Here is a 27,140-nt window from a genome sequence, read left to right on the forward strand (position 1 = left end):
ATATCACTTACTGGAGAAAATGGAGAGATAAGGCTAGATAACCAGAATCATAACATATCTTTAGGATACTACTGGATTGAGCCACTTATATCTTATTTCTACATCATTTTAGTAGGTCTAGATGTATATAGTGTATTCAGTTAGACGTAATGATAAGAAATCATTGAGGAACACAATGTAAAATCGTATTAAGCCGGCTCTACCTTACTCATTCAAGATGTCCTTGGTAATCTATATATGCGCTGCCTCAAGCGGTCCCAGTGCCTGCTGGACAATTAGGCATCAGTTTCGCTCAGACTTTAAATTCAGATTTTATTATAATATTAACCAAAAAGTCTGGAAAAAATCTATTCATCTCTACATTCGTATTTTTGTTTACTATTCTCTGTGTTTAGTATACACAAACTGGTTTAAGTGTCGAATTATGGGCAAAGTTTTACTTAAGAGTTTTCATATTTTGAATCAAGATGCAAATTAAGGAACAATTTAAAATGACATAGATATGCAAGGTGTAGTTCAGTTTCTCCTAATTACCATTCATATTGAGTTTTATGACAGTTTTCTTACTCCATTACTGATCCCATTTTCTCTCTCCTTCTTCCGTAATAGAGGGAGAAAATGATAACAAATATTGTGATTTAATTATTCGTTATTCCCTGAATTTTTTTTATGACATATGAGAAAATCTCAATGTTTTAAATGTACTCTGCTACCAATGATATGTAAAATAATGATAATAATGATGATGATGATAATGATGATAAAGATAATAGATATTATTATTATTATTATTATTATTATTATTATTATTATTATTATTATTATTATTATTATTATTATTATTATTATTATTATTATTATTATTATTATTATTATTATATTTTCAGTGGTGTATTAGAGTTTATTTATTTTTTAATGGATGAGTGAATGAGAGAGGCCCATGGGTCAGACAACAACAACAGTGCCATGTTGACAAACAGAAGCAACTGCTGTCCACCACAGTCCAAGTGTTTTCCTGCTGGTGCAGGAGGGAAGAGGCGTTGTCCATGGTTCCCAAAGTACTAACTACTGCTACTGCAGAAGGCATTTACTGATGACGTCCCACAACACTTGAGGCAGACGTCATCAAGCGCAGGTTGCCCGCTTCATTAACTCAACTAGACTAATTCGGTGAGTGGTTTTGTTTTTGTTTGTGTTTATGTTGTTGGGTCGTAATGTAACCTGTCGGAGGCTTTGACCGATTTTTTTTTTTTTTTTTTTTTTTTGGCTGGCTGGCGCGACACTTCATTGTTGATTTTAGACAACAGTAGACAATAAACAAAGGTTGACTCTCCTGCTTGTTTACGTTGGAGGGTAGATAAGGCTATACACCACCCGTGTCACTCAGGGTTATGTCTCTAACGATCTCATCCCCTGGCCTTCGTAATTGCCCAGGGCATCTCGGCTGTGACCTGTGAACTGAAGGTCAAGAACATAATGTGGCTATTGGGTAGAGAAATTCACAGTTTGACTGCTATGGCGATAGGCTGTATAGTTTGACTGCTATGGCGATAGGATGTATAGTTTGACTGCTATGGCGATAGCCTATACATTCTTACTGCTATGGCGATAGGCTGTATAGTTTGACTGCTATGGCGATAGGATGTATAGTTTGACTGCTATGGCGATAGCCTGTACATTCTTACTGCTATGGCGATAGGCTGTTCAGGCATACTGCTATGGCGATAGGCTGTATAGTTTTACTGCTATGGCGAGAGGTTGCATAGTTTGACTGCTATGGCGATAGGCTGTATAGTTTTACTGCTATGGCGATAGGCTGCATAGTTTGACTGCTATGGCGATAGCATATACATTCTTACTACTATGGCGATAGGCTGCACAGTTTGACTGCTATGGCGATAGGATGTATAGTTTGACTGCTATGGCGATAGGCTGTATAGTTTTACTGCTATGGCGATAGCATATACATTCTTACTGCTATGGCGATAGGCTATACAGTTTCACTGCTGTGGCGGTGCCCTTAATCCATTTTTTTTTCTTCATGTATGTAGATGATTTAAGAAAAAAAAAAACTGCTTTATGTACCCTTCCGTCATAAAGGTATGTACGCCTCTGCGTATGTATACTTGCGTAGTCTAATGTTGTTTACATTTATTAAGTTATCATCTTTTGCTATTAATTGTTTCCCCAACATGACCATAATTTTTTTTTAGTATTTTAAACAAGTATTTATTAGAAACTGAAGATAGATGATGAATACGCATTCTGTTCTTTATTTTAATTCCATGCGTTATTTATTTCGTATGACATCTTGTTTTATTTTACGTTTATCATGTCCACTTATCACAATGCAAAGTATTTCCCCAGTTCTAAATTCATGTTCACTACCATACAATAGCCTCAGCGGAATTTGGTGTCCCTAAACTTACATTGAAGTTACTGTATTATGAGTGTAGATATTATAGAAAACAAGAAATGGTTAGCAACGATGTGGCGAAAAAGATTAGAATTTAAATTACAAAGACTTTAAAAGCCTTCCCCTTTCAGACTTGGCCCATGCGTTACACATCCCTACACAATTAAGTCCACTTTATTTGCGTTAAATGACCAAATACAAAGATAATCAGTCCATCTTTGTCTTAAATAAGTCCATACATGGAACTAGGATTTTTTTTACATATAGTATTCGCATTGGACGCACTGGCTTTGTTTATACCCGAGGGAAGGAGTAAAGCATAACGGAATTTGAAGAGGAAATTCGCGTCGGAAATAGATTCCCTGACACCTTGGAGGTCAGGTAACGCTGTTAAGAAAAAAAAGAAGCGGTCTGGAAGCAGGTGGGGGGTAGCGTCACCAATATGCTGGAGGCCACAAGGACGAATATCATTTTCTCTGTCGACCAGTGACGCTCCGCTTAGCCTCGGGCGGCCATCTTGTCTCCCTAGCTCAAGGCAGTTTAAAGCGCTTTCAAGCAATTTAATGGAAGTCGCTTAATTACACGTAATATATCGTCATTAGCTGTAACTATAAGGTGTACTTATTAATCCCCAAGTAAATGTAGATTGATATGGGGAAATTATTATAAGATAAGCGTGTTACTGACATAAATAAGGTTAGGATGATATTCTTCAAGATATAAACATTTTCTTAAAGACCCTAAATACCTTTTTTAGTCTATTTATATTTACATGTTCATACGCTAGAGCAGCCATATTCTATGTCAAACATAGTATCAAGATTTTAGCTTAATTACCATTAGCTTTAGATAGCTATTATTACAACCAACGATAGACATTTACACGCCAGATTTTTATGTATATATATATTATTTCATGTTTTACATCTGTGTCTATCGGCTGGTATGTCAGCGTTCATAATGTGAATGACTTCCGATAGATAGTCAAAGATAACGATAGATTACCGTAGTATTTTATGTTTGTTTTACATGTGTGTGTTCATAATGTGAATGACTTCCGATAGATTGTCAAAGATAACGATAGATTACCGTAGTATCATCACTACAAATTGGCAGTTGGAGGTATTGCCTGTCACTCGAGAATGTGAGGTCACCAGCGAAGGTTAATGAAATAAGATATGTTACCGAGTGACGTCAGCGTTACCAGTCGTCCTCGTGAGCCACGTGACATCTGTTACGAAAGTTGACGTCACTACGGAATCTGTGACGTCACTTGCCAATTCCCGCTACAAGTGACGTCGGCGTTACCAGTTGCCACTGGGGGGGGGGGTAACGTGACGTCACTTGTTGTTGATAGGAGCCAAGTGACGTCATACAACGCAAGCTTATCTTTTAACTCGTCAGCGCCACAGCTTATCGTACACTATTGAGAAACAATCGATATAGTTTTATGTAAGTTTTGAAACGAATAAATCCATTTTGAAATAATATTAGTATTTTGGACGAGTGTCGAAACAAGGTAAGTTTTGATATATATATATATTCTTTTTCTTTTATACTATTCGCCATTTCCCGCATTAGCGAGGTAGCGTTAAGAACAGAGGACTAGGCCTTTGAGGGAATATCCTCACCTGGCCCCCTTCTCTGTTCCTGCTTTTGGAAAATTAAAAAAAAAAAAATGAGAGGGGAGGATTTCCAGCCCTCCGCTCCCTCCCCTTTTAGTCGCCTTCTACGACACGCAGGGAATACGTGGCAAGTATTCTTTCTCTCCTATCCCCAGGGACATATATATATATATATATGTGTGTGTGTGTGTGTGTGTGTGTGTGTATGTATATACATGTGTATGTGGGCGGGTTGGGCCATTCTTTCGTCTGTTTCCTTGCGCTACCTCGCTAACGCGGGAGACAGTAACAAAGTATTACAAATAAATTGTAGTTATCAACCAGAGACAGTATTTTTCCAGGAGGAATAAGGCGTTGGTTAGAGACGAGCCTTCTGAATTGAATTATATTATTAAATATTTATTTCAGATGTATATTATATATAGATCATACTTTAAAAAGAGCGTATATACGCAGTTGGTAACTGCGTATTGTTGGCCTTTCGCATGGCGTCAACACTAGTGTAATTTGAGATTACATTAATATGTTGCTGTTACTGAAAGAATATATTACATGTATGAAGTAAATGTCAGTCATATTGCCATGTTAACTGGTCTATGTAAAGTGTTCTAATTCACGAATACTTTCTTAAACAGTTATTCTAGGTTGGCTAAATGTTTACGAAAAGTGAATTAAATTATGGACAGTTTATTTAGATTTATTCATGTTTATTTAAGTTTATTAGGGTAAGGATAGAAGTATTATGATATAAAATCAATGTTTAACAGATGATTAAACGTAGCTTAAGATAGTTTTAACAACAACGTTGTATTTAGTTTAATTAATGTCAGGTTTCTCTTCAAATCGTTTGGCTGTGGGGTGAATTTTGAGTTTTTTTTTCTGTTTAATAAAAGGAAGATAGTCATACATGAATCTATTGAGAATAGGGAAATAAAATGACCTACGTGAATCTAATGGTGTATGCTAACTCGACTGTTTTAAGAGAATTTATATGTCTATATACATCCTTATATGGCCTTTGAAACCAAGACATTTAATTGTGTTACATGAGATTAAGTTGAATAATATCAGCAAGGATTTTAAGAGATTAGAAGAGGATTTAAGGTCTGCACTTTCAAGATAAACGACTCGACCTTCAAAAGCATGATTAAAAGACCTTGGAACAAGCAGTACGGTTGTTAAGACAATAATAATACAACTCTCGAACACGATGGCGTAACACCTTGACCTGACCTTTGGACTTTGGGGGGGTTAAAAATGCCATACGCGAAGGGACTATGCTCCATCCGGTAATCAATATCCCTTAATTAAATCGAACAACATAATATATATATAAACACGTACGTAACCTAGTGCAACAATCTTGTAAATAAAGATAAAAAAATGTTTTTTATCCCTCTAGTTCAATTCTGATAACAGTTTGATGGATCATAATGGATACTTTTGGATGTAACTTCATCTGGTGTGACAATTGTTTCTATTCTTTCTCCTTTTTTTACCGAGGCTCACGGCCATATAGATGAACTATGGCTCGTGAACTACCCATGATGAGCAGTCTCATACATTGACAAGGCTTCTCATTATATAGATGTCTTCATTTCACAGGAAATTAGCAGTATGTCATACCCTGCTTTGTGAACGCTGGGCGCCATTACCGTGGAGTACATGAGAACTTCTCTGCTTTCCAGGGGGTAAAATAGATAAAGTTTTCCCTCTAGTGTACTGCAAGGTGGGGCAGATGATGGTAATGGTGTATGAGCAGCGATGTGGCCAAGGGAGTCCAGTTCTCCTAGATATTAAAAATGGTAGAATGGGTTTCGCCTCAGTCTTAATCATGTCCCCTTTGTTTACGTGTCGACACTTGCTGCTGTGGACGGTGGATGAGACACAAGAGTTCAAACCTGTTCACCACAGCTGTATGAATACATACATACACCCACACATGTACATAAATGTGCAGTAGATTATCTAAATATGGAGTAGAATATCTACCCTGGGGGACGGTGTGTCATGGAAAACCAGCTGCATTTTTCTTTTCGTCTACCTGGTCCCTCTGTTTGTATCATGGATTACCACCACCTCCATCAATACATAACCCACAAAGTAGTTTATTTCACAAGGGATATCTACAATCCATTAACTCGACGTCTGTCTAAGGTGAAGGTGTATAATTAGCCCACCAGATACGTTGTCTCTTTAAGCCCAAGCCATGAGGAATGTATGAAAGATGAATGAATGAATGAAGAGGATTTTTTCGCTGTGTTTCATTCCTTACGCGCCAGCCAGCCATTCGTTAAAGGGAATTCTCCAAGTTATACGCTCTGCTGTACGCCATAGCGTAGATGTCTCATGATCTATTGGACACACAGACACCTGGAGGGACGCATAGACGCATACCATAGTGACATTAATCACAGTCTCCCGTTAGGGCATGTGTGTGTGTGTGTGTGTGTGTGTGTGTGGGTACTGCCCTAAAACCGAAGGTTAGTGACCAGTGACTGGCCGGGTAGTGGCCGCGTGTACTGGCCAGACCCCAACATATGCTACTACTTACCCCAGTTAACCAATGGCCACCAGGACCACCAGGGCCCTTGCTCACCACATACATTTCTCATAATGGCCACATCACCCCCCATGATTTCCTATCATTCCGTGGTTGAGTTTACTGGCTAATGACGAGTGGGAATTAAATTACGTGGCTCGCTCTGAGAAATATGTAGTGGTGGTGCCTTACTTATGTCTATACGTGTCTGTGACGCGATGGGACTCGTTCTATAGCAGATGTATACACGTATAGTAGATGGTTCGTTATCTGAACTAATGTTTGTGACGAAACTGCCATGGGGCCGACCTGACACTACACTATACCCCGGAGTTACCAGTTAGGATGGCTCGTAATGTCTAATAACCAAGAACAGGGGGGGTTATTATGCTGTTATACACATTACAACATCAAGGGCGAAGCTCGTGTCGTGTGAATGGATGTTCTTACGTTGATAGAGACGTGTGTCGAGCATGGAAACAAAGGAAATCAATCATTTATGGCTGCGTCTATCTTGGCGTTTTCACGACTTGTATTACTATGCCAGTTTGCTGACAAGGGTTTAATTTCTGGTATTAATATTCGTAGGCTGATGATCACTTCCAGTCATGCTTTGAATGGGGTTTAAGTGTCTCGGTGTTCGAACACGGCAGGAAGACCAATTATATAGATTTTCCCTCATTAATAACTTTAGGTCATTGACTAATGAAAGAAATGGATGATCCCGGAATGGCAACAGTGTCGAGCTATGCCCTTGAGATTGACGTTCACGCCTTGGAATAAATCACTTAAATACCCTATACCATCTATCGCAATTACCACCATTAATTACATTACAACAAGATCGTAGTGCGTCGCGTGTTCTGAGCGGCCGAGGTGGGTCAAATGGGCGGCTAATGGGAGTAAATGAGAAAAGTGGTTAACAACTTTTGAAGTGGGCGCGCGGGGCTGAGCCTTTGTTGTTGCGCAGCGCCACCAGATGGCAACACTGAGGGTGGCAGGCAGCGTGGGGGTAGCAGGCAGGCAGGCAGGCAGGCCACCAGCCACACTCATTTGTCTCTCTTGTGAACCAAACGCCAAATGGAAGCCCATCAGTGAAATATGAGTATGGAAGGATGTGGTCATCTTTCTGAGTTCAAGTCATCGAAAGGGACGCAGCCATTCCGCCTGATCTACAGTTTCTTCGTCTTCTGCACCAGTAAAGCGGCCAGGCGGCAGAAGGTGAGGCCCCCGTCAGCTGATCGGCGGCGAGTGGACGTGTGTTCCCCCCCACCGCCCTTGTTTAGCATTTTATTTAGGAAGTAATGGAACGACCGGGCCACCTCCCTCCCGGAGAGGTGGTCCACGGGCGTAGCAGTGTGGCAGTGGCTGTTTGAGAGGGTTTTAAGTGTGTTTAGGGCGTTGTGAGAGAGGTTTGTGTTTGACAAGATGCGTTGTTGTGGGTGGTGGTGGTGGTGACCGATCAGCTGAGAGGAGGGTTGCCACACGTCGCAACCTGCCACCAAAATGGTGCCAAAGTTTCGGTCAAGGAGCATTCAATTTTGCGCACATTTTTTTCCCCTTTGTATATGACATTTTCAATCTCAAAGTGGGGTTTTTTTTTTTTAAATGCTTGCTTTCTCTTAGGGGTTGTAGTTTTTTTTTTTTTGGAGTTGTAGGTATGGTTGGTGGCTTGGCATGAGGAGGAATTTCATTCATCCCTTATCAGTTGTGGGTTTGGCAGGTGAATCATTTGATATGACGTTATAACAGGAAGTACAAAGACGCTTCTTAACTCTTATGCAATTAGTGTTTTCTAATATTTTTTTTTCCTCCCAACGTGAAACATTTCGCCTCGGTCAGGTGTAATGAGGTGGTTGTAGGCCTATATCAGGGTTGTTATAACCATATGACCGAAAATGGCACATATAGGCCTGTGAGACGTTGTATGAGAAAAGTATTAATAATGACACCTAAGACCTGGCTTGTCTTGGTGGATTTAGAAAGTTTAAATGTCATTACTGAAATATTATGAAAACCCACTAGGAAATATAACTCAAGAAATCTGATTTTCCATCATGACCTTCACAGTCTTCTAAATGATCCGCTTTATTGAAAGGTTATTAAATTGAAAATAAAATTTTTGATTTTTCAGAAGTAAAAATTGATAATGTACTTTTTATCAATTAATGATTCAAGGTTTTATTCAAAATTAATGCTCAAAACTTTGTCTCCCTGATATGTAGAAGTCATTATATATATATATATATATATAATTAAAACATGTATTGAGGCCACTGTGTAAAAAAAGAATTTAAATTTCATGTGCCTTTTTAAATGTACAAACCTTTTTTCTAGGCTTATGTTAAGGTTGGCCACAGCTACTCAGTCATCAAAAGCCAGTTAGTTAAGATTGTAACTTGCTGTTTGAAGACTATTCCTGACCTATGTTAAATATATCTTTGCATTATTTTAATTATTTTTTGTCATAATTGGATGTTTAACAATAATCAAACACCATTAGCAAATACAGCATAAAACCCTCAAAAGTTAACTTAGCCCTAGAGGATTCATATATGTGCATATTAATGAAGGAGTTTGCAATGTGATTGTGATTTTACTGTAACTTTTCTCTTGTAAGATGCTTCTTATAAATCATGAGTCATGGGAAGTATTTTCTAATTTTACTATGAGCCTTATTTAATTTTATTGTCCCAAGGTATTGATACAGTTTTGTACTGGAAAAGGATTGTCTTCATAATAGGATATGGTTTACAGAAAACTGTTTTACCAGACTATGGTTTAGGGAGAATTTTGGCATCCACCTGCAAAGTAATAATTACAATATTGAGATGATATCGTTTCTGAGGTAATTATGAATAAATGATTGACTTGGATTTCTTTGTCCTTTGTACACTAATATGTAGTGTATATTTGTTTAGGTAATTTGCAAATACCCTACCTCATTTGGTTTGTAATATTCTGTCATTGTCATGAATACTTTAGTTGGAAACATTTTAATCATATTTTCTTGTATGTATCTATGTTGCTATCTGGTAGTTGATACAAAATTGCTCAGATTTTCTCAATTATCATATATATATATATATATATATATATATATATATATATATATATATATATATATATAATGCTCTTATTGCAGGCAAATTGGTGTACTTGTTCAGTTTGTGGTGCTCATGGTCCAAGACTTCATGCCTGCTTGCACTGCATTCACTTTGCTTGCTATCAGGGACATATCCAGGATCATGCAGCCTCCATGCAACACAATTTAGGTTGGTTTTTAGCGCATATGTTATGGTGAAGTTGAATTTCAAAGTAGTAACCAGATAAGCAAAGTTATTAGTCCCAAAATTGTGAGTTTACAAAATGCATTGGTTATCAAATGTGCTCAAAGTCTGTTTTTAATATCATATGTTTATTGGTTTCATGCCAAATGGTATTAGTGTTGTAAGTATATGCTCTTCTGTGGCTAAATCTTTTTCTCAGGGTTTTTGGGTCCAATGTAATATAAGAATCTTGGAATAGCACCCAAAATATACCCCAAGATGATTATAGAGTTGCTTAGAAATGTTTGTTATTATAGTTTATTCAATAATTTTCTTGTAACTCATGAATGTGATATGATTTCAGTTGTGGATGTAGAGCAGGGTCAGATTTTATGTTTGGCATGCGGTGATTATGTCTATGACTCTGAAATTGGCCGCATTGCTCACGCATGTAAGGAGAAGTCTCGCAGATCCCTCGGGTTGGACACAGAGTACAGATCATGGGAACCTGATCCTGTCGAGATGAATCTTTTGCAGGCCCATCCTAAAAGGCGAAGACCCACGCCGAACTCAACCATAGGTTTGTCACGGCTGAGTGCTTATTGATGATATTTGCTTGTTACAGCTTGGAATTAGAAGTGCCTAAAGAATGTTATGTTGATCATGTGGCCATTTTGTCCTTAACAGTGGTAGTGGTTGCAGCACTCTATGCTTTGTTAATATCTGAGTACATGTGAAATTACTTAAAGATATTTTTAGATCACGTAGGTAGCATAATTAACTGAGAAGAAATTTATTCTTCCTGTACAAGTTAGAACAGAACAATGAATATACAAAGCCTATAAACACATGAACATAGAAATTTTAAGAATAGATTATCTTGTTAGAATTTTATTGTCTTTATATGTTGATGTATTATTTTGAACAATATTGAATGCTTAGTTTTTTTTAACACCAGTTAACAGTTGCCCTTATGATTGAAGTAGCATCAGGAATAGATAATTGATATGTGTCAAGGAAAAAATTAAATGTATAGGTATCTGTTCCTGCTTTTGGAAGGTAACAGTGCTGGATAAGAAGATTTTTAGTACTCTACTCCAACCACATTTGGTCAGCTTTTAGACATGCAAAGAGATACATGAGTAGTATTTTATCTTCCCCTTCCCTAGGGATTGAAAATGTACATAGTAACAGATATTTACATAGTGGGACAAGTGTTGAGTAAGGGTTCTTACAAATGTGCAGACTAAAAGTGACATGTCGGGATAGGTGAGCTATGTAAGGAGTCTTCGAATTAGTCATTTGGCTCTTAACATATAGGAAGGTGAAAGATGTGCATGGGACAGAGTGAATTGGAGCAATTTGGTTTTCTGGGAGCAGTGTGCTGTCAGTAGACTGAATGGGGGCAAGTGAAGGAGCTGAGGAAAACCACAGTGCCTGGTTCTGCATAGGATCTGTGGTTTTTGTGAATAACAGCTAGAGGATGGATGTGACTGAATGAAGCATATTCTTCTGTTCTTGGCACTACCTTGCTAATGCAGGAAGCGGTAAACAAGTGCGAAAGAAAAGATATGGGCATGTATGTACATGTGTACATGGGGAGGGAGCGGGGGGCTGGAAATCCTCCCCTCTCGTTTTTTTTTAATTTTCCAAAAGAAGGAACAGAGATTTGGGCCAGGTGAGGGTATTCCCTCAAAGGCCCAGTCCTCTGTTCTTAACGCTACCTCGCTAATGCGGGAAATGGCGAATAGTTTGAAAAAAAAAAAAAAGAAAATGTACATGTGTGTGTGTACATGAGTAGATGGGTCTTTTTTCATCTGTTTCCTGGTACTGCCTCACTTATGCAGGAAACGGCAATAAAGTATAATAGATGATGAATGAATAGATAGAATATTTATGAATGCGTAAAGGGGCATTATTTGTCTTTGCTTGCTTGTGACTATGCCATGGATGAAAAGTCACCTCTAGCAAGGTTTTATCATTATCAGTAAACAAAAATAGAGTATAATCTTAATCTAGGAATTATTTAAGGCTGTGCTCCATGCAGGGGCATGTAATTGGTGAACTCGTCTTGGCGAGACAGTTATACAGCCTTGCCAAAAATGTTTTTTCAATTGCAGAGTAATCACTTGCAGGCAGAGTCTGATATTTTTCTATTTTGTAAGCTTAAGATACTTTTGATTTTTAGTATTTGAATTATATTGATCTAGACATATTTTTCAAATGTAGGGAATATGTAATTAAGAGATCAAATCTTTCTCTCTTCTTGTATTAATATGACCTGTGGTTCTAAATATTCTGATATTTGATAAAGTCGGATGAGTCAAAAGAAATAATGGAGTTTTAAGTATAGGTTAGATAAATAATATGGAATAGCATATTGGTGGGAGGGTAAGGTATTAAGAGTTCCATCTCATCTCCCATTTACATTATTTTCTAGATTTGAGTTAAGTCATTACTTTAATGTTTGTATTTTGGCTTTCCTTTTGTCAGGTCTTCGTGGCTTAATCAATCTAGGCAACACATGCTTCATGAGTTGTATCATCCAAGCATTGACGCACACACCATTGCTTAGAGACTACTTCTTATCAGACAAGCATATATGTCAATTTAATAATGACGCTACACGTTGCTTGGTCTGTGAAATTTCAAGACTCTTCCAGGAGGTATGCATATGAATATTTGAAATATGACCCATTTGTTTAGTTAAATGATTTATGATACTGTATCCAGGGTAATCATGTGGGTGTATGAGTCTTCCGTTTAGATTATATGCTAAAGTAAAGTTTATTTATATTTTCGATATCCTTCATCATCCATTTATGCAGTGAAATCCCTTGGCACCAAAGTTCACTCTTGCAATAACACTGCCAAAGCATTTTCACATCTTTCTTATTGAGTAAGAATTGGTTTAGCAGTTTTGAGACATAAACATAAATACATCCTTAATATACCATAGCAGGTTGCAAAATGCAATACGTGCATAGCACATATGCATAGATTTTCTGGCTTGAGAAAAATATTATTCAAAGGTAGATGTTAACCTCAGGTTTTCATTTTAGTTCTACAGTGGGAACAAAGCCCCTCTGATACTCCACAAACTGCTTCACCTTATATGGACTCATGCCAGACATTTGGCAGGATATGAGCAACAAGACGCTCATGAGTTCTTCATTGCAGCCCTTGATGTATTACATCGTCATTGCCAGGTAACTGTTTATCTTTCTCTGCAAATTTTCTTGATGCAGTTCCAAACCATGAATTTGATTCAGGACCTTCATTTATCTTTTCACTAATTAACATAGACCACTATGATAATGATTTTCATTTGCAAGATATTCTTGGCAGTAACAAAGCCTTTTAGTATCACTGATATGTGTAACTGATGATTGTGCATTTCTTTTCAGCAGAAGCCCCTTTGATGGAATGAACATAATTATCATAGGGTAAATTTGAATAAAGATTTTTGTTTCAAATGGAATTCACTTCAGCAGCCATTTTCATATAAAGATTTTTGTTTCAAATGGAATTCGCTTCAGCAGCCATTTTCACCAGTCCAGTAAGAGCTCGATATTCATCATGCATACTAATTCCTAATGAGTCATCGTATATATTGATTAGATTATTATAGATGGCACAGTTAAAAAGAGGTTATGATTATGTGTTATTCTTGAAGTATTATTATAGATGATTTATGGAAGGGCATTCATGTGTTCTATAATTTCCTTGAGTGATTTTAGACACTGTAATTATCTGACCTGCACTCTTGGAAATTATGAATAGAATTACATATTATAAGTAGACAGACAGCATTGTGTGAATTTGATATTAAGATATCTAGTTGGCTTTTTGAAAAGCTGCATTCATAATCAGTGGTTACTGATTTAGGAAGGGCTTGGGACAGTTTTAGAGAGAGGTTAATGAAGTGCTTGAAGAGTATAAGATGAAAGTAGAAAGAATAGAGTGAGTGAAGTCTTGTGAAGAAAGCAGATTACATGTTTTGGGATTATTTGCCAACAAGCGTATACTCTACATTTATTGATCTGTAAAAGGTTTTATGTTAGAGGCTTCAGCCTTGAACAAAAGTCTACATTAAGGTTAGGCCATCATTGATACATAAGAAAGGTTAACTAGAGGGAGAAGTAAGGAGAGAAAAGCATAGAGATTTTTGAATTTTGTTGAGAGTAGTTGGTAGGCATCCAGCGACCAGGAAGGTATATTACCAGTACTTCCCGCCTGGGTATTGGGAGGGTTAGTGACATCTGCTTAATGAGCCAGCACTTCAATGGATTTCAGTTAGTTGTCTTTTCTTTCTGGCTCACTAACACAGACTTCTGGCATTCTGCCCACAAATGTACAATCTCTCTTTGTCATACGTAACACTTGAAAACACTTAACTCGCATAACTCATTAATCGTAATGCTAGTTTTTCCTGCAGTGAGCACTATGCACTATCCCTGCCTTTCGGCAGAATGGTAAGGGCAGTAGATAGAAGTAGTAGATAGGAACATTTAGGCTCGAGCATTAGGTAGTAGTGGTTGGTTGGAGCATTAGGTAGAATTAGTCAGTAGGAACATTAGGTGGGAACCTCAGCAAACACTGCGCAAGAGTTGCCCTCTGCCCGTGGCCTATTAAATGGTGAGGCACTGAATACTAAAAAGCAGCACTGGAGTTCACTTACTATGGTGACTTTTACCATGGCCACTCCTTTGAGGGAGTTTCATTTGGAACAGGTGTCGGAGATATGGATAGATGGATGGATGGATAGATAGAAAACTTTTAAAGATTGGTAGGTTGCAGTTGTTTTGAAAGATATGTGAGGGTAGAGATTTCAGATTTGTGGTTTAGGGAAAAAGAAGGATCACATTGGCCCTCCCAGGAGTTGCCATCAGTCACACAGTGACCTAGTTATTGAATAGGAGTTGAAGACTGTGTCAATTATTGTCAGGTATAACAGCATAGAATGTAAGCGATAAAAAGAGCTTATTTTAAAGGGGATATTGAAAGATTGAATGTCTTAAGATCAAAGGTAGATTAAGGTAAAAGAATATTTATTATTTGTTTATTTGGTACATATATTTTTGGGATGAGAAAATTCATCTTGTGCTGGACATATCTGTGAAGAAATATGTTTTGAAAGAAACTGGAATGTTGATGGGTGTTGCAATTCAAGTGATGAGAGAATTGGGAAGAGTTTTACTGATAAAGGAATGTAGGATAGTAAAAGAAAATTGGAAAGTGAAAACAAATGAGAGCAATCTGGATTTTGAAGAATGGGGTTCATATTTGAATTGTAGTTGAATAGACAAAATAGTTTACAGATTTGAATGTTTGTACAGTACTCCATAAGGTTGGTGACTTAACAGAATGCTAAAAGGTTAGTAGATTGCTAGTGCTTTAAGGGGAGCTTTAAAAGGAGATACTTTTTGCATTAGGGTGTGCTAAGGATCATTAGGTGTTAGGCAAGTCAGTATTGTGGATCACTAGGAGTCGTGCAAGTCACTGTTGTATGTGTTGAATTGTGGGCCTTTGGTAATTGCATTTATACTTGTCATTGGCTGAATAATTGCACCACCTATGCTCATAAATTTCAGGGCAATCTTCCCTCCAATGGAGATTCCACGCACACATGTTCCTGTATTATAGACCAAATTTTTACCGGTGGACTCCAGTCAGATGTTGTCTGTCAAGCTTGCAAGTGAGTATCTGCTGCTGGAAAGTATGTTGACTATGTTATACCCTTAGCATTTAGAGTTTATAGCAGAAGATTGATAATTTGAGTGTTAGTAACCATTTATTTATGAATTTGTTTTCATAAGATATTCATGTCATGTGATGTTTTCATATTATGCCTGTTACCATTTTTGCAGTGTTAACTAAAATGCTGAACTTGACTTGTATAGGAAATTTGTGATATCTAGCACCAAATAGCAATTGTATGGCTTGGATTAGTTGTTTGTAGAGTTGTTTAAAATTTTAATACTGGGTTTTTATTGTGTATAATCATATGGTAATTACTTTCAGTGGAGTCTCAACTACAATAGATCCTTTTTGGGATATTTCATTGGACCTGGGGCCATGTCCCTATGGTACCAGTAAAGCAGATAAAACTGTCCCCACTTCTCTTGCCGACTGCTTAGACCGATTTACTCGACCAGAGCATTTAGGTAAGTTTGTAGTGAAGAGCTTCATCAGTCAAGTGATCCTAGCTAAGTTTTTCTTCCCTTTTCATACCACTTGGCTAAATTATAGTTTCCCTGATTCATTTTAAGTATTTTCCATAATTTTGCTGGATGGCAAATGCAGAACTTGCATTTCAAACCATAATTTATGCACTGTTCATGACGGTGAAACATTCATGTGCCTTGACAAGTTGTTTACTCACTCTTGCCCTCCACCATGAATGTTCTCCATTATGCTTAAGTTATTGGCTTATATGCATATGTTTTCTGGACAGAGTTCCTGGAGATAAATGTTTACTCAGAGTCAGTGCCTTACTTCTTTCACTTTTTCTGTATGCTGTGCTTTCTTGACCTAAAAAATAGTTTTGATGGGAATGTTGCAAGTATTTGACCATTGATAGCCCTTTATCACCATCTTTTCATTGTAGTAGTCAAGTAGCCATCTGTTGCTTTTGTTTTGTTTGCTTATGCTCTAACTTCACAAGAAATATTACTTTTTCTTGCATTTCTGTAAGTTATCAGAAAATTGTACTGGTATACTGTACCTTCCCAAACCTGATGTGAATAACTAAGGGTAACCTCATTGTTGTACATAGGCATCCATTACTCCTTAGTTTTTTGAAGTTATGATGAGATAAGAAAGCTTGAAAGCCTTAGGAAGGAAATAATAAATGTGGGATTACAAGTAATTAACGGATGGTGAATGTGGGATTAAAACAGTTAATTGATAGATAATTGATATGAGAATATAACAATTGACAGATGAATTTGGGATACAAATGAGTAATTAACAGATGATAAATGTGGTATTAAAATGAGTAATCGATTAATGGATGAAAGGATATTACTTTGGAAGTAATGTCTTTAGAAGTGACTGATTAAGAGTCAGAATAATGAATGTGGTATTTATTTGAGGTGAATGTTGGGGGCATTTGGAAGATGTCATTTATCAAGTAGAAAATGAGTTGGAGCATGATAAGCAAGGTGCAGTCATGGACGTGTTCAGTGCACAGTGTTCATGTTGACTCATGTACAGTCTTTAGCATACGACAGCCAAACAACTTACAGAATTTTGATTATTTGTGAATACTAATGGATTACCTTTTGATATGTTCAAATTCTTCAGAAGAATGAATTACGTAACTAGAATGGATGGCATATCCAAATTGCCATGATTTACTGGTATTTTGCAGTTTCTCATTTCTGCATGCATCTCAGTATGCATTGTTTTTATTTGTCTATTTTTTCTTTTTCTTTATAGGAGGCTCCAATCACAGCCTAAAGTCTACATCAAGGCTGGGCCCGATATAGATTTTCTCTGGGTGGGATTGGCCATTTTTTTTGTCTGTTTCCTTGCGCTACCTTGCTAACACGGGAGACAGCAACAAAGTATGATAATGAATAAATAAATAAGAAAAAGAAGACATGCATGATATTCTTAGTGATATGAAGTTAACATGTGCTGTTTAGTCTTGGTAAGAATCAGGGTTTAGAATAAGTTTATTCCATCAGCAGGTAAAGAACCCTTTCAGCTGAAGGGAAGTGTGAGGTAGAAAGCATAAGATATACCATATCAACAGATGGTGATCCTAGGCAGTATCAAGTAAATGTTTTGGTGAAAAGATTGTTTACTCCATGAGAAGTTGATTAATCCAGGCAATATAAAGAAATGTGATCCAGAAGGATAGGTTAGGCCTGAGTGAAGATCTTGTGAAAGGAAAGGAAAAGTATGAATTACATACCATGATTATTTGATACATTGTTGTAAGTTGCTTTCAAACATTTTGTTACATTCAGGTAATATATTTCTGTTGCAGGTAGCAGTGCAAAAATAAAATGTAACGGGTGTCAAAGCTATCAGGAGTCCACAAAACAACTGACTATGAAGAAACTTCCTATAGTTTGTAGTTTTCATCTTAAGGTAGGTTTTGTTATGGGAACCTCACTTGGAACACCAAGACAAATGTTTATCAAATTGTTTTTGTGAGCCATTTCATGTGTCTTCATTGACTTGTATGTCTCCATATCATTTGATAGCTTTTTTGAAATCATACTTAAACAGTAAAGTTGATAGTGAACTTTTATATATTATTCCTAGCATTGCATGATATATCTGATTTGTAAGCTATATATTTTCAGAGATTCGAGCATAGCAACAGGTTACACAAGAAAATATCAACATTCATTTCCTTTCCTGAACATTTGGACATGACTCCATTTATGTCAAACAGAAGGAATAACAACAACAACCATAATGGTGTCACAGCACATCCGACTGATATAAATAATAGGTAAGTTAGGTTTCTTTTTAACTAGACTTAAGATTTCAGAAACATGTTACCTACGCTGATCTCACTTGCTTTGGATTTGTTTAACATTAAAGAATCGGACACATCTGAATAAAGTGTTCAATTTATCTCAAAGCTGGTTTCCATTTTCAGCCAAATAGAATTGTAGTGAATCTACCAGTGACAGTCTTCGATCATTAGAATCACAGTCATATTACACTGAAGATTAGCATTTACTCTTATTCCTGTAATTGAGACTCCGCCTTAGCAGTTTACCTAACGCAGTTAGCTCCACATTTAATCTATCCATACATAAAGACTTGGTCTAAGCTCCTTTATTATAAAGCACTTACACATATATAGTAGAACTTGATTCTGAGAAGCTTGAAAATTTACAAGAAAACATTATCTCTGTATCAAAAGTATATGTGATTTGCTTTTTTCATTTGAAGTTGAAATGGGTGAAATTGATCCTTCTAGTATCAAGGAGACTAGCAATTATTTTTGAAATTTAGAAAACTGATGTTTGGAAGCAAAGAATTTTAACTACACTAATCTTCAAATTTTGAAATCTGTTTTCAAGGATTGCTAAGTGATTAAGAGTTTAATGAATTTGGTATTGATGAGAATGAAAAATATGTTCCACTGTCAGCTTCACCCAAGATAACTGAAGCATTTTACTGATGTACGTTAGGCTTAACCAGCTACACATTTGCCTTTTTGATTTGTCAGGATTGTCAAGTGCAAGAAAACCTGAAGTTTGCAAGTTTACCATCCACCAAAAGTTACTGTTGTAAGAGGGCATGAACTAATTAGTGGCCATATACTTGCGTGGGGACTGCTATAACCATTTGTGTCTGCATGTATCCATAACTGTGTGTAACACACTGAAAACTAGATTTGCTAGAAAAGACTTTTTAATGCTGTCTCAAACCAACAGCAGAAATGCTGATTGGTCACCCCACTTGTCACACAAGTGGCAGTGTGTCTTGTATTTACAATCGGAGACAGTTTTCTTTCACCAGTTCATAGTCATGTATGTGTGTAGTTTTCAGTTTTAGAAATTAGTAGAATACCCTTAGGTATTCTTTATAGCATTTAAGATCACAGAGTGTACCTTTTGTTTTTATTGAAATATACATGGTATTATCTTTTACAGATATTCTCTGTTTGCGGTAGTTAACCATGTAGGCAACCTAGATGCTGGTCACTATACAGCTTATGTGCGCCAACATCGTGACCAGTGGTACAAATGTGATGATCACATGATCACAAGAGCCACCATCCAGGATGTGCTGCAGAGTGAAGGGTTAGTGAAGTTCTTTTAAGGTGTTGGAAAGGATTATTGAAGGGATGATTTTAGTGTGTCTGTTTACTTATATGAAGGTGCAGCTGTGAAGTAATTGTGTAATGGTTACATAATGAATTGTTAAGAGATATTGATAGATTTAGTAAAAGCCCAAGGTTTGTTTTATTATTATTAGTTTGTGTTTATTAATTCACAGACAATTTTAAGGTGGTTTGAATTATTCAAGATATGAGTGTCATGATGTCACATTGATCTTGTTATTATTGTATGATATTACAAAGAATCAGGACAATTGATGATTACATGATGTATATCTCTGTATTATGGTTGAAGGAGATTGCTGAGTGGAAGACAGAGCAAAGAATAGAAATATGTTATTAAAAATATACATTGTAATTATCCATTTAGCCTTACCTTATTCATTTGGAAATTATTGAAATGTTATTTGAAATAAATTAACAAATTTCTTATAGAGAGTTAATTTGTTAGAGATTCAGTATGACTTCCATCGCAGCAGAGCCTGTGTTACCAATATACCCAGAATTTTCCGGTGAAATACTTAAAAACCAGTCCAGAAAAGTACCATCTCATCTTATCTGTTTGTAATTCCTGAAAGTCTTTGGTAAAGTTGTGCATGAAAGATTGCGATATAACAGCTTGCAGGATTAATATTTGAATACACAGTCAAATAAAACACATGCTTATTGACAGAAAAAAAGTATTATAAAGTAGCATTATATGCAAATACTAAAGGAAGATTGGTGGTGTATTACGTTATACCAGTCTCTAGATTTGCTCTCAGTACATAAACAGAATGTGGGATAATATGAGAAATTATGTAGACTCATCCAAACTGGCCATGATAGACTGTTGTCCAGATTTGAGATGTGGTAAGTAAAATTCAGTGCAGACAAACATAATGTATTTTTTGGGTGAAAACAAAAAGTATTGATACAGGATGTGTAGAAAAATGCTTGCAGAGGTTTGAGTTACCACCAGTTTTGACCCTAAATCCAATAAAGAATGAATCACTGCAGCATAATATGTGTATTTCATTTATCAGGCATAGAAATTGGTGATATATAATCGTTGATGTGAATGATAATCTGTTTGGTTAGTAGGTTTCAAAGGTAGCATGCTTGGAAAATGGCTGCAGAAGGCCATAACTAATATATTAAGAAATAGATTTTTATAGGTACCTAGTCTTTAAAGATTATATGTTTTGGTGTACTGATATTTTACTTATGTTTCAGGTACCTCCTTTTTTATCATAAGCAAATTTTAGAGTATGATTGAATACCTCACCTGCAAAACACCGGATATGACAAACTTCAACCTCAGTAATCTCATCTGACTTCTGCAAGTCATAAGTGTCAATCTGCTGATTTGGTCTGAAGTGCAGGGAATGCGTTTCATGACAAGTGCTAACAGCTCGCGGTCAGTCTGCAAGTCTAAATACAAACTCTCAAGTGCAGTTTATGAAAAGGCATCTCGTAGGAAAGGGAGTCATGTGAGAAGTCTGTACATTTGAAGATTTACCTCAGTATAGATCGTACAAGACAAGACTGCTGCAGTAGCATTCAGGAATAAAGGCCTTGTTGGTCTTGGAGATAGCAGATCATATTTTCTATTTGCTTCTTGTCCAGTTTGTAGTGTACTTGCAGAGAAGACCAAAGACTCTAGCTTGTGAAGATAATCAGGGTGTCACAATGCTTACTTTTTACTCTATAACTGAGGGATTTTCACCAAAATAGGGTGAACATTTCTGTCTTGATTTGTGTCTTCCATGACTAAACAGAAGATAAAGGTGTAAATTGGATCTAGTCCTCAGTACATAAATGTTCCATTATGGTTCTGAAGTGTAATTGCAAAAGGTTATCAGGTATTCAGAGCTTCTTAAGGTGATAGTGAAACTAACTTGTTTTCATTCTAGATTGAAAATAAGACCTAGAACTTGGTGTTCAGGGTGGGTATGGTGATCTCATAGTAGTGGATAAACTTGCAACAACCAGCATTGCTTGAGCTAAGTCCCATCAAATTGCAGCTTAAAGTTATTTTGGTAAATTGATCTACAAATCAGTTTAGGCTGAAGAGATCGATAATACTATCTAGCTTTGTCAGGTAACTTAGCAGGGACATTGGTTTCCTACTTCATTTAAAGGATCAGAAGCTACTGGAAAGTTATTCTTATGTGGACTAAAGTTCTTAATCTGTGACTCATAATTTCAGCCATTTTTTTATTATATTGATGCATATTCTTTTTCTTCTGATAAAAGAATCTGTTGACATGGTACATCTGATCTTTTATAAAAGAAATGGAATAACTTCGGTTTTGCTTCTGGTAGTATCAATATTTTATACACTTTAAACAGTATTATGGGCATTTTACATGTATAGTTTATTTGTCATGTCCATGTCAAAAAAGTATATTCTTAATTGTTGTGTTGAAAGACTACTTAAAACTACAGGTATTCAAAGCCAAAGTGTGAAATTTGAAGCCATATTACACTGCTGTATTTCTTCTAATTTTTTGTACAACTTCCAGATATATGAAAGAAGATTGTAAATAATGTGGAAGTCTGTTACATATGCTTATTAAGAATATGAATAATATATTCATCCCCACCATATGTAACAATTAAAAGCTAATATAAATCAGTCTGAAATAGTTGTACAATAGGTTATGGTAAATATGGCCATGGAATATATCCTTCAGTGTGTCTCAAGAATTATGACACGGTGCTCTAGCAATGGCCTCCTTGTTGAATATATAGCATTCAGATGGTATCCCACCCCCTTGAGGCCGTAAGCAACATACTGTCCACAAATGTACGAGAACTTTTGTGTGTAAGTGTTGTAAAGCATACTATTTGTTTCTGTGTTACCAGCGACTTGGAAATTTGACAGTGGTACATATGTGGCAAGTATTTCAGACAAGTAATTAAGCAGGTACTTTAAGTCGGCCACTTCTATTTAGTTTCATACTGTCGATGATGGGTCCTGCAAAGAAATCTTGGGAACCTGCCGGCATCATTGCGTGCAATCCTCTAGAACTGTAAGTAGGCTTTTGTACTCTTTTGTAAATGCCTTTCATTAGATAGTTATTTTTATTCTAATCAATACCTTTTGCACAGGACAGATTTCAGACTGTTAGGTGCTTGTCACACATTTAGCTCTTAAAGTGTGTCAATCAAATATGGTTAGTCATGGTAATCATATTGTGCTCTTCATTGTATGGATGTGGATGATCACTTCAGTTAAACTAATTCAGCTAATTATTGCCATTGTTCAGAACATCATTGTCATTATCTCATAAGTTTTGAACACCAATTAGGAATAATGTTTTTCTTCCAGTGAGTTATGTTAGTGTTTTTGCATATGCATGTTACACAATGAACAGTTGAATAGTGGGAGTGTACATATGTAATGTGTGAGAGATTTAGACAATGTTATGCATGGGAATAAGAATGCAATTATGACTGAATGTTTAGCTTGTAGAATTTTTTTTTTTAAAGTGGCATTTTGTTAATAAAACATACATGACAAGCTAAAATGAAGAGCAAGTTTTACTTGTAGTAGAATTATAATTGTCTTTTCAGTTCCAGCTTTGCATTTTTTTTGGAGGTATGTAGAAATTTATTTTGAATCATTATCAAACTTTTGTGAAGTTTTCCCATAAAATCCATACTTTACCATTTAGGTCACAGCTTTTTGAAGAGCATAAACAGGTTTGAAATGAAACTGTTTGTAAACAGTATTAAATGAACTATGTATTGTAAGATCAAAATAGGCATAAAAATTTTTGTATGAGTGCACTTGCTGGCTCTCATGATAAAGAGTGCATCAGAGCCAGTGAACACTTGCAGGATATAGAGCACAATTTTATCATGTGAGGCACAGAAATTTTTCCATTTTCACACGTGAATCCAGTATTAATGAATAGAATGAGTTACTTCCATTTTATTAAGAAATGTGTATATTAAGTGAATGTGAAGATGACTCTTAATTGTTATTTCAGTTTATCCATTTTCATAAGAAGTTCATCAAGAAATGCTCATTTGATATGGTAAATGATATACTTTCAAGGTTAAAATAGAAAAAAGCTAATATCCTGTACACTGTCTCCCTCTTCCTTGGGGTAGCGCCTTCCAAATATGAAGACTTTGCATAGTCTGGGGCCTTAACTTACAGACTCTTTGGCTTTATTTTCTGCCATAGTGAAAAATATCCTGCCAGCCATGCCTGGCCATTTAATGGATGGATGGATCATATTCCTTGTACCGTGTTGTCCCATCCATAAGACCTTAAAAGTGATTTCATGATTGTTGGAAAGACTGGATATTGAAAAGTCTGTGTGTACCCCTCACTTATTTTCTGTGAACGAATGATGTGGGTCAAAACCATTTTATATGTATTGGTCTTTGGATATTTTGATTATGTAAATGGCATCCAGTTCTTCATTTCTCAGTCGTAAAACTGTTTTGTTTAAGCTAAATTTTGGCTGTGGCTGAGAAGATTTTGATTGAAAACTCAACATATTCTTTCAAAATCTGGCATTTTTTGTACTTTGTTGAGAAGTGAGAACTTGTTATTTAAAACTAATCATGTTTTTCATTTGTACCAAAAGTGAAATGTGGAACAGTTTTGGGTATCTTTATTTTAAATGATATATCAACTTAACAGCAAGATTGAAATGACAAATAATGTTTTTTGTATATGATATTATTGCTTAAATTGAAATACATTTCAAATTTTGTTGCTGTCTACTGACACTTTAATAAATGCTAGAAACAGTCAGGATTCGTTTAATGTATTTAGTAAATCTTACTGTTCTTCTGGGTTTTAGTCTTTTTAAATGTGCCTTTCTTTGGCATGATTCATTAACTCAAAATAGAGTGATTTGTGTGTTGTATGTGCCAGTGAGCTAAATTTATATAAGACATTCAGACTCTCATTTGTTTTTTAAAAGTGAAAGGCTTTTTGTTTCCATCATGAAGTATTTCTTATGATTGTACATTATTTCTGATGTAGCATAATCAGTTTTCCTGTCTTGCTGAATTGAGTTTATCAAAAAACTGTCCATTATCAGAAGTTACATATCATTTCAAAAAAAAAAAAATGAAAAGTACTCATGTGATATATTTTTGAATGAATGCATAATTGTGTACAGGGAGTAAATGTGATTAAACCCTAATGTCGTGTATGGTGAGTGTCTGGATGTGTGCGGGCAAAGATGACCGTTGATTGTGTGCAATAAAGGGACATGTATAGAAGTTTTGATCTGGTTGTGAATGACATGAATGGGTGCAGCCTTAGCTTGTACTACTACCACATGACCAGCCACTATCTGTGATAAACGGCAGGGCGCCACGCTCGGCCTTCATGTCATGGCTCAGTCTCAATAAACTTAAGTCACAGTCCACTTTGGTTTTGTTAATTTTCTTTAACATTTATCTCCACCATGAGGTCTTGATATTGAGCCCTGATAATGCAACATATTTGAAAAACTGATATATATCCCCATGATGTTTAGAACAGGAAAGCTATTGCCTCCATTATCAGTATGGGTATAGATGTATAAAGATGGCTGCAGACCCATAAAAGAAAATGAAGTTACCTGAATAAATTAATAGAAAAATATGTAAATACAATTCATACATATAAATATATAGAATGTATGTATGTATATGAATTACAATTCGCAAAGCCCATTTTATGAGGTTCTTGCAGATTCAAAGCAGCTCTGATTAAGAGTGGAGCAGTGATGAACTTCTGGGGTGACGTGCTTAACAAGACTCTGCTTAATTTTGTTCATTGACAAGACACAATCATGTGCAAGATGCAGGCGCTCCAGTAACACATGTATAACTTTTCGTAAATGCAGTGTCTGTAGCCAAAGGCATTTTGGTATTCAGGTAAGAGTTCCAAAAATGTTTAATCTTTAGAATAGCAATGTGCAGCATTTGAGATTTGACGTATTTTGGAAATGCCAGTATGAGCCACATTGTAGTTTGGACCTGTTGTCCCCATAATAGTTTAGAGTGCCATTTTTATCAAGAATAAACCTTGATATAATGATCCTTAGTTTGGTTAAAGATGTCAACAGTCATAACTTGGGATGGACATAATATATCAAGACTCAAGTTCGATTGCAAGTGTCATGTTTCTGTTATTCCCACCATGAATATCTAAAGGTCCTCGAGGTATGGATTTTTTGTGTAATCGATACTGAAGGTCTGAGAGGGTTGATTGTATTATTGATCTAATTGCAAATTTCATATTCTGGAAAATGCATGATTTTAAGAATTGTGTCAAAATGTATGAAGAACAGTAAGCTGATAAATTTGTTTACTGAAATTACCTTGGGAAAATTCAGCGGTAATCTAACTTGTTACAGTCCTTCAGTATTCATATTGCGTTCTTTAAATGAAATAATTGAAATTTGAAGAGAAAGCATGTATACATCTCTAAATGTTCCCTTTGCGGAAACCCAAAAATAGATTCAGAAAATCATGAGTGAGGAATTACAGCATTATCAGTCTTATAGTGAAAACCATTTAATGATAATATTTCAGGACCACTCAAGTGAAATTACATATTTTACGAGTCTTTCATAAGTCAACAATCTGATCATTTATTATTTTTAGTGATTTTTTTGCTGCATTTCTTTAACATATGTTTAAGCATTTAGTAATTTATTCGTGTGTATAACTGGACTTTCGCATCGTATTTACATATTTGATATAATTCAGAAAAATGTTGGTTTGTGTCGTAATGTTCATTAAGTCCGAAAATGAACTTGCGGAGTGAACATGGCGTCCATAGCAACTAAGATGGCGTCCTTAGCAACCATGAAAGATAACCGAGATGCTAAAAGTACTTTTTAAAGACCCCAAATATTGTACGTGATATAATTTATACCATTAGATCAGAGAACGTGGTATCTCTGACTCATTTGAATTTAATTCTTTGAAGTAGTTTACGTCTAATTTCACCAGAATAGCTCTATTTCTTGTAAATAATTCTTCAAGAAAGTGATATGTAGTAAGGTTCTACATGGTGCTACAACTGGGATCAATATTGAGCGTTGTAGCCGCTGGCAATATTAGTTTTCTGACAAGAAACCTCTTGATCGGCAGCGTGTGAGATTCTGACAAAGCCCATGGAACAAAAATGTCTTTAGAATTTTGTTCCATTCATAGTTAGGCCATTAGAGAATAATTATACCCGTGATCCGGTCATTAGAGAGACGAAACATAAGGCGTTTAGCAAATGACCATATGTAGTTTAGTACGCTACAAACCTTCTCGTATGTATTACTTCAATATATTTTCATGTGCGTAGTTACGTATTGGTTTGGCCCTCATGTAATCACTTCTCTTAAATCTTATTTTGCTATCGTGATATTAGTCGTAGAATTTCAATCTATTCGTATATTTTTTTCTTGCAAGCTTTCTCTTTAACGCTAATACATCCGTTGCTAAATCATATAAGAATTAAACGCATATT

At 36.0% G+C, this 27,140-nt stretch overlaps 1 protein-coding gene across 2 annotated transcripts; it reads left to right on the plus strand.

The window, feature by feature from the left end:
• The first annotated feature begins 1,149 nt into the window (after positions 1-1,149).
• On the plus strand, positions 1,150-21,069 carry not (ubiquitin carboxyl-terminal hydrolase nonstop). Of its 2 annotated transcripts, none has more exons than XM_071684804.1 (11): positions 1,150-1,170; positions 9,729-9,858; positions 10,217-10,432; positions 12,346-12,518; positions 12,915-13,061; positions 15,447-15,550; positions 15,877-16,019; positions 17,852-17,955; positions 18,174-18,325; positions 19,482-19,631; positions 20,885-21,069. In XM_071684804.1, exons 2-11 carry the CDS (start codon positions 9,843-9,845, stop codon positions 20,925-20,927), a joined length of 1,248 nt encoding a protein of 415 aa, XP_071540905.1. In that variant the 5' UTR covers positions 1,150-1,170; positions 9,729-9,842; the 3' UTR covers positions 20,928-21,069. The 2 variants fall into 2 exon arrangements, with proteins under 2 accessions (XP_071540905.1, XP_071540904.1); XM_071684803.1 differs by lacking the exon at positions 1,150-1,170 and adding an exon at positions 7,566-7,804.
• The last annotated feature ends 6,071 nt before the right edge of the window (positions 21,070-27,140 follow it).

The sequence above is a fragment of the Panulirus ornatus genome, chromosome 39 (genome assembly GCF_036320965.1).
Source record: "Panulirus ornatus isolate Po-2019 chromosome 39, ASM3632096v1, whole genome shotgun sequence".
Taxonomy (NCBI): domain Eukaryota; kingdom Metazoa; phylum Arthropoda; class Malacostraca; order Decapoda; family Palinuridae; genus Panulirus; species Panulirus ornatus.

Coding starts and splice junctions, on each gene's coding strand:
- not (XM_071684803.1), top strand. CDS start 7,685: ATGAGTATGGAAGGATGTGGTCATCTTTCTGAGTTCAAGTCATCGAAA. Junction 12,519..12,914: donor TTTCAAGACTCTTCCAGGAG/GTATGCATATGA, acceptor TTTTCATTTTAG/TTCTACAGTGGGAACAAAGC. Junction 15,551..15,876: donor GTTGTCTGTCAAGCTTGCAA/GTGAGTATCTGC, acceptor AATTACTTTCAG/TGGAGTCTCAACTACAATAG.